At 34.3% G+C, this 18,916-nt stretch overlaps 1 protein-coding gene across 1 annotated transcript; it reads left to right on the top strand.

Moving 5' to 3' along the window:
- The first annotated feature begins 13,823 nt into the window (after positions 1-13,823).
- On the top strand, positions 13,824-15,335 carry LOC147486153 (E3 ubiquitin-protein ligase PUB22-like). The gene has a single exon (XM_086571307.1). The coding sequence runs from the start codon at positions 14,000-14,002 to the stop codon at positions 15,236-15,238; it is 1,239 nt and encodes a 412-aa protein (XP_086427433.1). The 5' UTR covers positions 13,824-13,999; the 3' UTR covers positions 15,239-15,335.
- Positions 15,336-18,916: the final 3,581 nt, after the last annotated feature.

An 18,916-nucleotide genomic window follows, 5' to 3' on the forward strand; every position in this document is an offset into this window, starting at 1 on the left:
TCTTAACTTTTCACGCGTTTCCATGGTATTTTCTACCCTTCTTATTTCTATTATTTGAGGACAAAACATGTTTTTGTTTGGGGGTGGCATAGAAACACGCGTAAATTAAGGCACCTATTAGGATAATACATGTATAATATGCACTTGTTTTCTAGTAAAAAAATTCAAAAATTCAAAAATATAAAAAAAAAAAAAAAGTTTATGCTATACACTTAGGAATACTGGTATTGTTTTTTTTCTCCATGATGATATTAATCTAGAAGATTCACGTTAGCCTTTAAATTAGAATAGTTTTTAGAAATTTAGGTTAATATGTAGGTATTAATCATTGCATCTTTCCATAAATATAATGCATGAGCATCTATGTTTGTATTGGCAGTAAGTTTCTGAAATCTAGGCTAGAGTACTTATTTCTGAAATCAAAACCTTATATGAGTGAAATATTTGAGAAATAACACAAAGGAGAAGTAAATTCCAAATAGAGAAATCATACGTCCACTTGCTTGATCACTATACCATATCCTAAGCGAGAATTTAGGCCCTTTTTGGATCGATATAGCCAGAAATTCAAATCTTATGAAATTATTTTCCGCTAGTCGCCCCTCTGAGCCTTTTTTACCCTTTTCATAAACCGCAAATCCTTTACCCTTTTATACAAAACAAAATAAAAATAAAAATCAGCTTACCCATTTTTGAATGAGACTGAGAATAGAGATGAAATGAAGAATAGAAAAGAGAAAGACCTGTGAAACCAAGAATTTGTTAGTTGCTTCAAATAAGAAAAGAAAGTTTCCATCCAAAGAAAAGAAAAAAAAAAAAAAAAGCTAGAACTCTAAAAACAGAATCAAAGGAGTCAAAAGCCAAAAGAAAAAGAAAAAAAATGGCTAAGGATGTAAACAAAGTGTAGAAGCAAAGTAAGAACAAGGTTTTCTCTAGTTACATAATATGAAGACTCTATTATCTCATACTTGTCCTTTTGAATATCCATTTCCTTCATTCTTAAACCATTTCCTAATCCCCGCAACACCTAATAAAGACTTCTAGCTCAATTAGGAATATGTTAGTGTAATAGTAAGTGGCAGATGTGTTTGATCGACTTCGGCTTCCTTGTTTGTCATTGAGATTGTAAGGTAAAGTGTGCCCACTGCGCACTGGAATGAGTGAAACTTGAGTGGAAAAATCAGAGTGTTTTTATCTTGACATATATGTGATGACCTACTTAAGGACGCTATTCCAAAGTTTCAGAAACAAACCTGTTCTTGCATTTCATAGCATAGTTCATTATATATATATTTTTATCCGTAGATGATTGATTATTATGCACGTATTAGTTTAGATTTTGACTTGATTATTCTGTATTCATTGCTAGTTAATTATATGTATAGATATCTGAGAATAAAGTAGGAAACAGTAATTTTATTTCATAGTCGTTGTAGTATAGATGAAGTTTGTGAGTACCTTCTCTGGAAAACTCTCACGAGGCTATAACTCGTCCACTAAGGAATTCATAGTGGTTTAAGGCCTTATTGCATATGGTCAATGCAATCGCACTTAGCGAAACGAGATTAGTTAGAACTCCATTTTTGGTCACTTATATTAATTTCTCATATGTGCTTGAGGACAAGCAAAATACTGTTTGGGGGTGGTTTGATAAGAGCCCAAAACTGTAGTTTTAACCCCTTAATAATATTACATTTAGACCAATTATGTTTATAATAAATAAGAGTTAGTACTGTTTATGTGCTTTTGTGTATTTCAGGTATTGGAGTCGAATATGAGAAGAAATATATCACTTTTGCGAGATAAAGGAGCAAAGGTTGGTTACTAAGAAGTTCTATGACTAAAGGCCAAGATTCCAGGAGAAAAATTCTTTTTAAAGTCCGGTAAAAGATGAAAAGTCAAAGTCAACGCGGGCAGAAATAGAGTAGAAAAGTCAACAGAACTTCTGTAGGCCATATCTTTGGACTCAGACCTCGGAATCGGGCCTATTATATGTCAAAATGACTGGCTCGGAAAGAGATTTCTAATGGTCTAGGATTTGACCCAATCAGAGGAGCAAAATTAGACGAAAAGACTATTGCAGTAATTTCTAACAGAGAATCCCTTTTTGGACATATGTAATTAGGTTTTGGGCTTGATTTCATGGCCCAAAACATGGCTCCAAAGCCCATGCACAAAATTGTAGACCTAGCCCTCTTCTATATAAAGAGGACTAAGACATAACTCTTACTAACTTAGTTATTAATTCATAGACTTAGATTTAGACTTAGTTTTAGTTTTTAAAATAATTTTCACCTAGGTTTTAATTCATATAACCCTTTCATTAATTTTAAGTTAGTTGATTATTCAGTACTTAGTCTTTAATATATTTTCAATTCTTAGACTCTCTTCCAATTAGATTAATAAAAGTCAAGTTATTGTTCTTCATTATGTCTTCTTCTTATTCTTCTATTAATGATAGTCTAATGACTTCTAGCTAAACCTCCATTAGAGGGGTTTGATGAAGCTTAATGAAGACTTGATGTGTTAGTTAGGATTATTACTTTTTAAGAGTTTCACTCTAGTAGGTTAGTTGATTCGCCATGAGAATGGGTTGAACTTCCCCACATGCTAATTATTAGTTGGTAGAGATTGACATGAATAATTAGGGATCAATTACTTAATCTTTATTGGTTAGGATTGCAAGAATCTACACTAGCATATTATGAATTTATCTAAGTGGAATCAAATCTCCCTAATTCCTTCTCCATATTCACATCTTAGTATTTAATTGCCACAGTATAAGTTAGAACAATTTAATTAGTCAAATTCCCTTATTAGTATAATCACAATCCATTACTCTCATTGATTTTGTTAGAATAGATTAAACTAGCGAAACTTACGTCTAAATAAGCTAAGAGTAAAACGAATTCTTTACTCCACATATTGCATGATAAGCGAGAGTAGATAACTTTGATCATAGAGTAGTAAAATAGCTTTAGTTTTATTTATTCATAGCATAACTAATTAAGACTAGGTATTTTACGTTTTATCAATAAGTACTTGGAAACTAAGGGATCAAATTGAGATAACTTCTTCACTTTGTGGTTTAGGATATTAATCCGTCATTTTCAAATGGAATTATCTTCAACTCAATCTACCTTGTATAATAGTTTTTTTAGATTTATAATGATTTAGTGGTAAATTATCACCGCTCGACTTACATACTAATGTGTACAAATCACTAAAATTTCTATCAAATCACTAAAACAGATTGATTGTTTCCATATCCTCAAAGAATACACTACTCCCACTTGAAAAGATTTATCACATGAACGTGTTCTATGATGAATTGATGAATACAAAAAAAATTCTCTTTCAAGAAAATGTGTTCACCTAATTAGAATACTCCCCCCAAGTATTTTCTCTTTTTCTAGGTGATTGTTTGTATACATGCAAAATATAATTATTCAATTCCAACATGAATAACAGAGAAGATCATGTCGTTCTATGTCTTTCGTCAATGTGAACATATCAAAGTGTTAACGTAAGATTGGGTGGGTAAAATGAGTAATGACCATTACTTTTCAGATTTGAACAATCTAATAATCAAATTGATAGAAGAAGAGTGTGTCTTTCAAATAACATTCCCTTTCCAAACTTGAAGCTTCTAACACACACCTTGAACTTACAATAAAATGCTCAAATATTCAATCTTATTCCATATTTTTCCTTATTTCTTATAATAGATTTATCTATTCTCAATGTTTCTGCAAGCACATTACAAAACAAAGTTCGGATGAAGAAATAGTACCACAAAGTTCTTCCAATATTGCACTAATGTTGAAAGAGTTAAGTTTGATGGTATCAATAAAGGGCCACAAAAATAAATATAACAATAATTCACACAAACACTCTTCACTCTTTTAGACCAAAAAATTATCATCCATCAATTATCAGTAAAACATTAGTAAGAATTTTTAAGCTTCGATATATTTTATTCCAAAATTATTAAAATTTCTACAACAAAAAAATATTTAGGTGGCTCTCTTTGTTGTGTATCGAATAAAGGTTGTTAAGCTATTGCAAGTTCAACTACTGTAGTTCCATCACCTTGAAATGCTCATCATAATGCAAATTCAATAATATATAGCTTTCTTATGCAATACCAAGAGTAGCTCATATATGACATCATATTATTATACAACTTGACAAGATCCCACTCCATTTATGAAGTTAGAGAAGTAAAACATACTTGGCAGGATCCTACTCCATGATATGGAAATTCTATAAGCATCCCGACCCATATCTTTTAGCACTATCACATCTTCTTGCACTCAGAATGAGCAAAAATTTTGAAAATTTATTTTTAGCACTATCCCATTTTCCTGTACTCGGAAAAAAAAAACAAAAAAATTAGGAAACCAAAGACAGCCGCCTCGATCAGTTAATTTAATCATCGCTCTTGAATGAAGTGATTTCACTCACCGTATCTTGTATTTGTTATAAGAGTCAGTTTCAATTTTTATTCCAGGAGCTGAAATAAAATGTAAGAAGGTTGTATATATTCAGTTCAGAGAAAGTCAATGTACTGTTTATAAATAAAATTAGTTAAGTACATATACTTAAGGTTTTGCTTACCTTTGGGCCCTAAAGGAAACCGTCCCAAGTGCCAAATACAATTTTGCTTTTGAGTTCATTTGTGTTTCCCAATGATATCCAAATACAAAATCTAGATTGTTATAATCAACAAATTCCAAGTATATGAAAGGGTTATATGAATAACATTTTGAGTCTTCTATTTCGGTATATCTCATATAATCCTTAGAGAATGTAGGGAATCGTCGGAAGCTGATTTTACATCCTATAATAAGTTATTAACTAAAGAATATGTAGTGTTTTTGAGACCGCGTTAAGGATATCTACTGTCTATATACTAAAGCAGAGACCTTTAAAGGAAGATTTTCTCTCTCCTATGTGGCACTCTAATATGAGAGTTAGCCTTTTTTTCTATCATATGTGGCACTCTAATATAAATGATAGTATTTTCTAATAGCCTACAATCCCACATACATGGAATCTCTTTGGAGAGTTTGAGTGTATTTCTAATTCTTATATTTGGAGAGTTTGAGTGTATTTCCAATTCTTATATATTTGATCAAATAAAAAAAAATTACTAAAAAAATAGGTGATTTGTAGAAGGTAATTCCTATTACTACGAATCAAACACTTTTAGTGTTCCAATTCTTATATATTTGATCAAATAAAAAAAATTGCTAAAAAATAGGTGATTTGTAAAAACTAATTCCCTATTACAAATCATACAATTTTAGTATCTATAATAAAACACCGACTTATTTCGAATATATTCTTAACATGGCCTCAAAACATAGTTAAAAACAATTATACAAAATATATAATAGAAAATAAATAAATAAATAATGGCAAAGCAATAATGACAAATATTTTAAAATATATATAATGCTGAATGAAACTAACGTAAAAAAATAATTAATGGGGAACGGAAAACTGGATGCAAATGCATCGAACTAACCTTAAATAATATTTAACAGGAAATCAGAAACTGGATGCAAATGCAAGCATTAAACTAATCTTAAAAAGTAATTAATAGAAAATCGGAATATGGATACAACTACATTAAACTAACCTCAAAGAAGAATTAACGGAAAATCAAAACTTGGATACAAATACATCAAACTAATATAAAAAAATAATTGTTAGAAAATCGGAAACTGGATGCAAATGTATTGAGATAACCCTCAAAGATTAAATTAATATGAAATCGGAAATTGGATGCAATTGCATTGAACTAACCTCAAAGAAAAATTAATTATAAATTGGGAACATAATACAAATGCGTGGAACTAATCTTAAAAAATAATTAACGGAAAATCGAAAACCGGATGCAACTGCATTGAACTAATCAAAAAAAATATACTGGATACAAAACCTCAAGAAATAATTAACGGGAAATCGGAAACTGGATACAAACTCATTGAACTAACCTCAAACAGTAATTAACGGGAAATCGGAAACTAGATGCAAATGCAACTTTATCAAATAATAAACTCGAGAAATCGAAAACTGGATGCAAATGAATTAAACTAATCTCATAGAATAATTAACGGAAAATCAGAAACTGGATACAAATGCATTGAACTGACCTCAAAGAACAATTAATAGAAAATTGGGAATTGAATGCAAATGTATTGAACTAACCAAAAAGAATAATTAACAATAAATCAAAAGCTGGATGCAACTACATTGAATTAATCTCAAAAAATAAATAACGGGAATTGGAAATTGGTGATAGGGTTATATACTAAAAGCATTACTTTTGTATTAACTCTAATTTTTTATATTTTAAATGAGAATCATATGGGCAAATGTTATGCATGGTATTAGTTATATGCATGTGTCTAATACTTTATGTTGTAGATGATATGGTGTGGACACATAGAAGATCATATCATCAGTACCTTATAAAGTATAAGTAATCGTTTACAACCTAGATGGATTTGGACAAACTATTAGTACGGTTGTAGTATAATCTGGTATTAGTCTATCTTGATTATAGGATTATACTAGTACACTTTGTGTTTATTGAACAGGACCAAGTGAGGTTGTTTCTCTTTATACTGACTATATAAGAGAACAAACACCTCTGTTATTATGGATGCTTGTCCTCTTAATCCGGATATAATAACGAGCACTTATATGCATTGTACGTTGCTTTAAATCATCAATGAGTGAAATTCATTTGTAAATCAACAAACTCGATGGATTGGGTAATAACATTGTATGTAAGGTGTGCTGTTGATTATAGAAGGAATCTGTGACCCGCAGGAAGTCGGGTTGATGATGTCCCCTTGAAGAGCTCAAAAAGATTGTCATGTAAACCCTGTAGGTGGATTTATTCCGACATGACAATGAGGTTGAGTGGTACTACTCAAGGACATAAGAAGTTGATTAATGTAGTTGTCAGTAACTTGACTTAATCAACGGACATTTGATATCTTAAACACGGAGAGATCAACGAGCATATAATATGGAGCCCATAAACGCTGACACATAATTTAAGATTAGGGCGGTAGTGCAATAATGGCCTTTAGTGGAATAAGTCATTTGTTGACGGACTTGAGCCGTGTGTTCTGGGCAAACATGGGAAGCCCGAGCCCGTCAGGAGCCCCAACCCTAATTTCTCCTCATGGTCCCTATTGTAGCCTATATAAAGGAAACCTCTTTCTCTGGCCGACTTCTACACAAGAAAAATCAAGGTTTTGCTCAAGAAAAATAGATCCATAAATCGGATCCAATTTTGTGAGTGATATAGGCCAAGTGAGAAAGGAGAGGTTGGTAGATTGTTGCCCACACAATGTCCACTCTGTGCATAGGAATACAACAGAGGATTAAGAGGTTGATTCGGATTTCATAGCTATTGGATTCTCAGAGTTATCTTAGCCGATTTCAAAGGTATGTTTTCCAATCCAAAATCGTGAGAACCATTAATTCCGCTGCGCGTGGTTTTCACGGTTTGTAGAAATATTCATTCTGAAATAACGGTTCCTACAATTGGATACAACTGCATTGAACTAACCTCAAAATATAAATAATGAAAAATCATAAACTAGATGTAAATGCATTAAACTAACCTCAAAACATAGTTGGGTTATATGTTGTGGGAATGTCTCAATAAGTATAGTTTTGCATTTAAAATGATGTTTATCTTATCTTTTTCCGTATGATTGAGAACTCCTTGCTATTCAAGCAGCTTCAATATATATGAATTTCACCATATTAGGCAATCTCACAAAATTTCAATCAAACTTCTATTAATAAACAAAAAAATAAAGTTGAAAGATTTTATCAAAGGTGAGTTATTTTTTTTTAATGGAGAGTGAGGTTTTCACGTTATAAAAAATTTGGTTGAGTGGTCAATATAATATTAATATATAATAGTTATGCATATTTGCAAATATTTTTTAGAATAATTAATATAACAACACCAGTTTGTAGATAATCTTTGAAGATTCAACATAGTGAGTCATGCATAATTTAAAGAATAATTAACGAGAAATCGGAAACTGGATAATCTTCGATGATCCCACATAGTAAATTAAGCATAATTTACTTTTTATGTCATGTTTGCAAGGACACTACAAATGGATCAGTAGAAGTTGGTATTACACACCACATTAGATAATTAAAAGGAAATCGGAAACTGTATTCAAATACATAACTGAGCTTAAGGAGTAATTAACGGAAAATCATAAACTTTATGCAAATTGCATTAAACTATCGACAGAGAGTAACTAATGAAAAATTATAAATTGAATGCAAATCCTTGAAAAATAGTTAACGGAAAATCGGAAATGGTATGCAAATACATCAAACAAATCTCAAATAATAATTAATGGGAAACCGGAAACTGGATGCAAATGCATTGAACTTAACTCAAAAAATAATTAACATAAAATCAAAAACCGAATGCAACTGCATTGAACTAACCTCATAGGATAATTGGTGGAAAATCAGAAACTAAATGCAAATGCATTGAAATAACCTCAAAGAATAGTTAACGGAAAATCAGAAACCGGATATAATTATATCGAACTAACCCCAAAGCATAAATAATCAGAAACTAGATGCAGATGTATTGAACTAACCTTAAAGAGTTATTAACGGAAAATCGAAAACTGGATCCCAATGCAATGAACTAATCTCAAAGACTAATTAACGAAATATTAAAAAATGGATGAAACTACACTGAACTAACCTAAATGAATAATTAACGGGAAATTATAAATTTGATGTAACTGCATTGAACTAACCTCAAAAAATAATTAACGGAAAATCAGAAACTTGATGCAAATGCATTGAACTAACCTCAAAGAATAATTAACATAAAATCGAAATGCATTGAACTAACCTCAAAGAATAATTAACGGAAAACCAAAAACTGGATGCAACTGCATTAAACTAAAATCAGATATTAACTAACAGGAAATCAGAAATTGGATGCAAATGCATTGAAATAACATCAAAAAATGGTTAACTAGAAATCGGAAGTCGGATGTAACTACATCGCACTGACCTCAAAGCATAAATATCTACTTTTTTAGCCTTCTCATATGAGTAATTACGAGTAATTAGGAACCCAAAACGAAAGCAAGTTTATAAAAACAGAGTCTTATATGTATGCAAACTGTATAGAAATTGTAAACTATCGAACTAACCTAGAAAAACAATTAACGGGAAATCAGAAACTGGATGCAAATGTATTGAACTAACCTCAAAGAATAATTAACGAAATTGGAACCTGGATGCAAATACAATGAACTAATCTCAAAGACTAATTAATGAAACATTGAAAATTGGATGCAACTTACTGAATTAACCTTAATGAATAACTAACGGGAAATCATAAAGTGGATATAATTGCACTGAACTAACCTCAAATAATAATTAACGGGAAATCAAAAACTTGATGCAACTATATTGTACTAACCTCAAAGAATAATTAATGAGAAATTGGAAACGGGATGCAACGTACTACATTAAACTAACCTCAAAGAAAAATTAATGGAAAATCAGAAACTTGATGCAAATGCATTGAACTAATAACCCTAAAACATATTTGTATTTTATGTAGGGGGAATAAATGTCTCGACAAATATAGTTTTATATTTTAAGTAGTGTTTATTATAATTCTTTTTATTGTGATTGAGAATATCTTGCTATTCAAGTAGCTTCAATATTAACTTCGCCACATTGGACATTCTCACAAAACTTCAATCAAACTTCTATTATTAAATCTAACAATAAAAAAAAAATCGATGAGTTTTATCAAGGTTTGGGGCTTCCTTTTTATAGAGAGTAGTGCAAGAAATTTAAATGAGAGTAATTAATATAATTTTCATATCTCATAACTATGCATAGTTGCTAATATTTTTTAGAATAATTTAATATAACGGCACCCATTCGTAGGACATAGAAACAATCAATCTTTTCAAGTGGGAGTAGTGTATTCTTTGAGGATATGGAAACAATCAATCTGTTTTAGTGATTTGTACACATTAGTACGTAAGCCGAATAGTGATGATTTACCGCTAAATCACCATAAATCTAATAAAACTATTATACAAGCTAGATCAAGTTTAAAATAATTCCATTTGAAAATTACAGATTAATATTCTAAACCACAAAGTGAAGATGTTATCTCAATTTGATCCCTTAGTTTCCAAGTACTTATACACCAAATCGGCCAATATTTGGTTTCGGGTTTGATACTGTATCAAATCACTCACGCGGTTTTGCCAACACCGCGTGGGCTTGGGCTTCTAATTGGGCTTATATGGCGCAGTTTTGTGAAAAACACGCCAGAGATTGGGAAAGAAAAAAAAAAAAAAAAAGTTTATGTGCGATACATGATGCGGTTTTCTCAAAACCGTGTAGGCTTGGGCCTGTTAGTTGGGCTTTAGTGGCGCGGTTTTGGAAAAACCGCGTGGACTATATGGCGCGGTTTATCCAAAACCGCGTAGTTTGATGTCAAAAATTTGATGTTGCTCCTAAAGTTGCTTGGTGTTTTTTGGTTTGGTGTTTTTTTGGTTCAAAATTTTGGTGTTTTTTTGGTAGCTCTCCTAAAGATGCTCTTAGAGTGCCAAACAGAAGAGAGAAAATACTAACTCTCATATTATAGTGCAATATAGGAGAGAGAAAATCCTCCATTGGAGGTCTCCCTCATATGTTAAAAGTTAACATATTATTTTGTTTATAACCTTAAAAGTTAACCTATTATTTTGTTTATAACGTTAACAGTTAGAAATACATTTGGCATACCCCAATTCATAGTACAAAATATCAGGATATGTGTATTTATCGATATTCAATTTCTGGATATGTATCGTGGATATATCCCCCTCTTTGGGGATATTTGACATTGTTTCACATGCAAATATCGTGGATATATCCAAAATATCGACAAATATCGTGGATATTGTGGATATTTCTTGATATAACATGATACATTATTTATATTTATTTGAAATATAATGGTAAATATTAAATAAAATTGTTATATACATAAAATATCGCCAAATATCTCCAAATATAACAAAATATCTCAAAATATCACAAATATCACAAATATCGTTAAAATATCACTGATATTTATAGTTGTATATATCTCTGAACATATCGTGATATTTATATATCTTTTTCTGAAATCCGGATAGATATCCCCAAATATCGCGATATTTTGTACTTTGCCCCAATCAACACACGTACAATTCACCATTTTAACCGGTCAACAGGCAACAACTTTATGTCAACAAATCTAGAACCAAATGGTCAGCTCCCACTAGATTCAAAAACACCCTACAGAGTCCGGCTACAATTATTAAGTATCAACACTAGCTAGTTACCAATACTGTTTGTTTGTTTGTTCTTTTTTTTTTATTTATATATATATATATATATATATATATATATATATAATATAGGGTTAGATAGACTTACCCTCCCATTAATAGTTGCCAATTAGTGTTATCCCTCCATTTTCAAAAATATTAGTGATACCCCTATTTGTAAGATCCAACGGTCAGACTTTTTCATCTGAAAAAATCATCTCAGAAATAGCGGTTGGATCTTTAATTGATTGGAGGATCACTAATATTTTTGAAAATAGAAAAATAACACTAATTACAACTATTAATGGGGGTAAGTCTAACTAACCCAAAAATATTTGTATATTTAGTTATTAACTATCGCCTGATCTGCATAACATCAGTTGAAAAAGATTTCATTAATACATAGGACCACACCACAAGCAGAAGAGACCTACGAGTCTATGACTATACAGTTAGTAAATAATAATGCAAGTGTATCTGCATGGGGACTGTTAGTTGCTGTATTTTGATGGAGTTGACTTAGAAAGAACAAGGCAGTTGTGGTTCCCACTTTCACCTTCATATAATAGCAATTCTTGCACTTTACTAGTTAAAAACTATTTTTTTTTTCAAATTTCTAGCATAATTTTTGGCCTAGAAAAAAGAAACGCTGAACAAACACGTATAAATGTTCCAGTTCAACAATTCTACGCTTCAGGCGTAGTTTAGTCCGGCTCAAGCATCATATCCTTCTAACCCCTAAAGAAGCGCCTAATTTGACGGTGGCTCTTGTTCAACGCTCGTTGGTGTGTAGCCGACAATTTCACAATATACACGATACTGGATCTTTGTTAATTGGTATTGAAAACGGAGTTAAGCTAAGGTACACTAAACTTTATTTTCTACCGTTGATGTAAAATGCCTGAAAATTAGGTTATTAACCAACATCAACATTTTTCAATATATAACAACCTATTTTTTTTATTTTTATTTTTTGAAAAGTTAAGTGTTAAGACAGACCCCACCTATATATATTGAACCAAAACTAGAAGTTTACATTCTTCTCTAAGAGTGATAGAGTATGATCATTAGAAGGAGGTAAAAAACAAAAATGCACCTTCAACCTATTTTTGTATTTTTGATTGCATCATTTTATCGTTTTTTCAATTCATTGATCTCAGAATTCCAGCCGATTTGATATTTCTGGTGTATTATGCATATGTATGTATAAACTTAGGGGGGCTGTTTTGGACCACACATGAATACATGATTATCAATGTCAACTGACCTCTTAATTTGTAAATTTCAATAATTGTTAAGGACTTGGACATTAGACCTCTTATCACGACTAATTGTGATGCAAGTTTATCAAATGATTGACTATACTAATGGTTTTCGAAAAGAATTAATTGATAGTTTTTGAATAAAATGGAGAGGAGAAATGGAGCAACTGTTTGAAGAGTATTTCATCTCACTATCGTTTATCACAAGTGGTGTGGTGAAATGTGTTTTTCCCATAATGAACTTTTTAGTTGACGTTGGGGAATTGATTAAATACTTGATTTTGTCAATATAACCCAACAGCATGCATTATTTAGTTCTTGAAAAAATTGTACAGTAGTTGGAGTTAGTTGATTTTCTGAAGGGCCTTCTCAGTTCTCACAACAAGATAACCTTTATGTGTGGTTTTAATTGTTCTCGAAAATACTCTGGTTATTAGTTGAAACTTGAAAGTGAGTCCTTTGGAGTGTAATGTTCCATTCTAATGACAACTTGAGCAAAAAAAATTTAATGACAAGCCAACACATTTGACATTCCCATTTTTCCCATACTCGATACAATTCTTAGCTCATTTAACAAAAAAAAAAAAAAAAAAAAAAAAAAAGATATTCCCATTAAAAAAAACACATAAAAAAAATTAAAAAAAAAATCCACAAAATTATAGTAAGATATATGAAAAGAAAAACCATGGCAAAGATCCTATCTTTGATTTAATTATCAAAAAAACCTACTATTCTTTTGTATAAGCTTAAAACATATCATACTATTCACACAGGCACACTCGCTAAAATATTCCCTGGTCAACTAGAGCCACACCATAAACAGTGGAGCTAAAATGCATGTGGAACATGTCGACCACAGGACTTGCATTAAAACTACTAAATGTGTACTGTACACCAAACTTTACAGAGAAAAATCAGAACTTTAAAATTAGAAAGTCAAATGGAATCACCGTCATTTTATTGAAATATTCCATCGAATAGACCAAGTAAAGAAAGCAAAGCAAAAGCTGTCAAATTTGAGTATTTCTCTTCTTCACAAAAACAAGGATCAAAAGAAAAAAGAAAAGTCCTCATTTCTTAACACCAGCTCTTAATAAAAAAATTCCGTGTGTTGACTTTCTCCCATCTTCACATATATATAGCCAACTTTACAACACATCTCTTCACAAACAAAACACAAGCTTCTTCAAACTGATCCACAACTTCCAACAACTTCACACCTTTCTCTTTTATCCCAACTACATACTTTACTCATTTTCTTCAAACACTTCATCCAATCTTTCTTCGTCTTCGTTTCTTGAATCTCTAAAACAAACTTTTATTAGTCTTATGGAGGATATTGATATTCCTTCATATTTTCTTTGTCCAATTTCCTTAGAAATTCTTAGAGATCCAGTTACCCTTTCTACAGGGATTACATACGATAGAGAAAGTATCGAAAAATGGTTATACTCAAGTAAGAATAACACATGTCCAGTTACGAAACAAGTCTTGATAGATATGGAGCTAACACCAAATCATACACTTCGTAGATTGATCCAAGCATGGTGCACTCTTAACGCGTCTTACGGTATCGAAAGGATCCCCACGCCGAAGCCATTAGTAGATAAGGTTCAGATAATGAAGCTTATAAGCAATGCAATGATCCCACACTTGCAAATGAGATCTCTTCGTAGGCTTAAGTCTATAGCAGCTGAAAGCGAGAGAAACAAGAGATGTATTGAGTCTACAAGTGGTGCAATTGAGTTTTTGGCTTCACTTGTAAAGCAGAACTGTTCCACAAAAGAAATGGATTCAAATGGAGATGGTGTCGAAATTACAATGGCTAGGGACGAAGCTTTAGGCCTTCTTCACAATCTACAAATATCGGAAGCGGGTTTGAAGACTCTAATGGGAAAAAATGGCGAGTTTATTGATTGTTTATTGAGGATTTTAAACCATGGGAGCTACCAGGCTCGAGCTTATGCAGTGTTACTTTTGAAGCCAATGTTGGAAATGGCTGATCCAGTCTATTTGATAAGTTTGAAAGCCGAAATATTCGTAGAGATAGTGAATGTTTTACGCGATCAAATATCACAACATGCTTCTAAAGCAGCATTGCAGATCTTAATTGAGATTTGTCCATGGGGACGTAACAGGATTAAAGCAGTGGATGCCGGTGCAGTTACAGTACTTATTGAACTTCTTCTTGAAAAGTTGGAGAAAAGAGTAAGCGAGATGATCCTAGTGGCGTTAGATCAGTTATGTGGGTGTGCTGAAGGAAGAGCAGATTTGTTAAAGCATTGTGCTGGCATTGCTATTGTATCAAAAAAGATCCTTCGAGTTTCGCAGATTGCAAGTGAAAGGGCAGTCAGAATACTCTATTCAGTATCTAAGTTTTCTGCTACTTCAAGTGTTCTTCAAGAGATGTTACAAGTTGGAGTTGTTTCCAAGTTGAGTTTGGTGCTTCAAGTGGAGTGTACTTTAAAGACTAAGGAGAAGGCCAAAGAGATCCTCAAGTTGCACTCTAGGGTTTGGAAGAACTCTAGTTGTATTCCTCCATTCTTTTTCTCTTCATATCTTTCTTGATTGTGTCCCTTCTTTTTGTGTATAATTTTTTGACAATTACTACAATTATTTGGGCAAAAACAGTGTCCGGAAAAAAAACATCATGGTGATTCTGCTAGTTTTTTGGGCTCATCTTGCATATTGTTGCTTCTCAAACATGCAGTTTTGTGTTTCTATTCCACTGGGATTACCTACAATCAAACAGAATTTTGCACTAATGTGGTATTAGGCATTATTAGAGATCATAGTTTGCAGTTTTAATTAGATTCATTAATTATCAGCTTATATTAGTTACAAATCTGTAAGTTCGTTGCCTTTTACTCTTTCTGTGGGGGCATCTGGTGCATTAGTATACGATGTTATTGATATCAATTAAGTTATCGACTTGCGATAGGTTTTCACTTCAATGGTCAAAAATAATTCTTACGTTCCACTATTAAATTAAGTTCTGAGATCACGCTAAAAACTCGATTCCAGATGCTCATGATATCGATTTATATATGCTTATAACCTAGTGCTAGCTACTTTGACACTGGCATATTTTGATGCCATGTGATGTGAAATTTGTAATCAACCTGTAAAAGGGTTAGTTTGAACTTCAATCCATTGATCTCGGGTTTGAATTAGGTATTGCAGTAGAGTTTTTCTGGTTCAATGTACTATGATCAAGCAAGAAGTTGCTATAGTACGTGAGTTAGTGACTAATAATACAGAGTTAGGTAGGCTGCTTATTATATTTTGAAGGTGGCAATGTGGCATACTGCCATATATTTGATGCCATGCCATGTGCATTAATACCTCAATGGAAATCAAGGGTCTATCCAGTCATAGAATCGGTATAGGGATCAGTCAGTTTTAGGGAGTCATTGCCCAGGAGAAGTTGTCTTTATAGATCAATCATGATAGTTCAACTGCTCGCCTGGGCAGTTACCAGTTATGTTGCTGAGTGTAATGCGGTAACTCTTGCAGTGGAACTAGCTCAGCTGAAGAACTGGAGTAAAATTTAGATTGGAAGACTCGAATCAGTTGCTCAAGCGCTTTCAATAGCGGCTCTATTCCTTGGGTACTCAAGCCTAGATGGACTAGAGCCATTGCAAGCATGCAACATTGGAAAATAACACTCAGAACTGGAGGGAAGCTAATTTCAGTGCAGATTCGGCTGCCAAACATGGAGCCTCTCTATATGGGGGAGACGGGGAGTGCACATAAACAGTTCAGAATTCCACCTAAAATGTAAATAGTTACGAGTTACAACTATTAGTCAAGTCAATTAGGCTCTTGAATTATGCAAGCAATTCTGGCAATTGAAAATTGCTGCAACGGAAGCAGACTAATCTCTTTGTTTCTTTCTTTTCTTCTTCTATTTTCCTTTTTTTTCCCTTCGCACATATGCTACAACCAATCAGACTGTAGTTTAGAAGTATGGAATATATTTATCAATTTATGCCAAATGTTTCAAAACGTATAGAACTATTTTGAGGTTTACTTAAACAATCAGCCAAGTTTACAATGATTCTTATATTCAGAAAACAGAACTATGATTAACATTGTACTTTTAATTTGGTAGAGATGTGGCTTCCTTAATTTTTGTCTCAATATAGGTGCGCACCATTATGAACCGTTTAGCATGTTAGTAACTTTGGCACTTCTCGCTCCCTCGATGTCCCACTCTAGTATATACTCTACGGCTCTAGCTTACTACCTCCGATTAACATTAATGTAGTATATACTCTACGGCTCTAGTATATACTCTACGGCTCTACGGCTCTAGGGCATCGCACTCGCGAGGAGCATAAGCGAACTGAAGATATCGACCTCCAAGGCGGACACGAGCAAATAGCGGACACTGCGTGTCGCAGCGGCATATAGATGAATCAAAGGCTGACCTCCAAGACCGACTGCGAAGCCATTCGAGTAGGTGGTGCGAACGAAGATATCTCCGATCTGAACACTTAAGCCAAATCTGAGACGCTTCGGATAGAAACATCGTCCCACAGGGTAATGATTGCCAAAATCTTAGTGGTAATCTCAACACGGAAATAGGGACTACCGCGATCCACCCCCAATCATAACAGATCCAATTCAACACTTTCATCCGCGATCTCCACCCTACATTTGTACAAAAGAATACACGCGTGTCGGAAGGATCTCCTCTCTCGAAACTCTATAAATACCACCTACTGGAACTACGTCGGACGATTCTTCTCTCCCCGGAAAAGGAAAAACGAGAAGATCGTGGGCGGATTAAGCTCCGGCGACCTCAGTCACATCCAAATTCCAAACCCTTCCCGTTCTTCCTTATTGTAATTAGGAGAAAACCAAAACGCCCTTTACATTGGCGCCCTTCAGGTTTCGATTCTTTGGAGAGCCACTTGAGATCATCTCTAATTCTCCGACCCGCGAAGCATGGTTAGCATAGAAGCTCAAGTTCGAACCTTGCTCACCAACCGGGAGTAACGAATGAGAGCATTTCCTTGCTCGAGGAGGAAAATGCTACCTTCGTCGTCGCTCGGTGGATAGTTACCGACAGCGACAAAGAAACGGAGCCGAACACGCAGATCAATGGCGTTAATCGCGCAAACGAAGTTGTCCCAAAGGATTGGCGGACCTCTCTGCGAAGAAGGACTCGACCGAGTTGTACCGCAGATGCTTAAGGCGTATCGCTGCGATCTCCGTTCACCTTGAGAGGTCCTCGACCAAATCCTCTCCACCGACTTTATCCACCGCGCTTTCCCATATGCGATGGCGGCAGACGCCTCGTCGAAGATGTGGCTCGCTATATTCAAAGTCTAGCACTTTCTGGCTCACGCCGAAGTTGATTATCTCCAATGCGGCATTATTTCCGGCCAGCCTCGAGGATGGCGCTCTCGATTGTTCTTTTCAATCGAGTCCGATTCTATCAACACCTTGACGACTTCTTGATTTGTTAAGCCCGACCCGATCGCATTACCACAGCGGGAAGGCATCATCTTGATTCTCCGTTTCAATTATCATTCAAGGAGGGCGAAACTATTCGAGAATTCCTAGGGCGGTTCAAGGCCGAGCTACGTGCATGGAAAGTGGCTTGAAAGAATCTTTCGCCATGCCGGCCTTTTCTAATGCTTGCCGGAGTCGCGAAAAATGACCTCGCTAGCTGAGTCTGATGAAGGAACGCCAGAGACATTTGTCCGAGCTCTACGGCAGGCGTCGACAAAGTACATCAAGTTGCGAGAAACCTTAAAACTCCATGGTTTAGCGAGAGCCGCGAAAGTCCGAAGTCTCGGATGGTTCCACGGGGGCAAGAAGCGGTAAGTCGCGCTTGCACCCGGCAGCTTCGTGCCGATCGGATAACGGCGGAGAGTTTATCGCCTCACGCTCCCCCAGTCACATCTTGGATAAGATCAAAGCGGCGCCTCATTTTTCCGGCCAAACATCCGTGACCAGCGGTCGACTCGGCAAGCCTTTTTGTGCATTTCATAAAGCAAAGTGCCATGAAACGATGCATCTTTGGGGGCTCAAGCATTATCTCAAGACACGGTGGAAGTTCGGTTATATCAAACATTACACTAGCATTCCGATGGCGACTGCGTCCACAAGTTGATGGCTCGTCGTTAATGCGTGAGTCGATCTCCACCTCCCGTCACCACCCGCGGTGGGGCTCGTCCTCACGGTGAGGGCGGCTCGTGATCGTTTCGCCACGCGAGAGAAGGCAACACTTTC

The sequence above is a fragment of the Coptis chinensis genome, chromosome 7, assembly GCF_015680905.1.
Source record: "Coptis chinensis isolate HL-2020 chromosome 7, ASM1568090v1, whole genome shotgun sequence".
In the NCBI taxonomy this organism is placed as follows: domain Eukaryota; kingdom Viridiplantae; phylum Streptophyta; class Magnoliopsida; order Ranunculales; family Ranunculaceae; genus Coptis; species Coptis chinensis.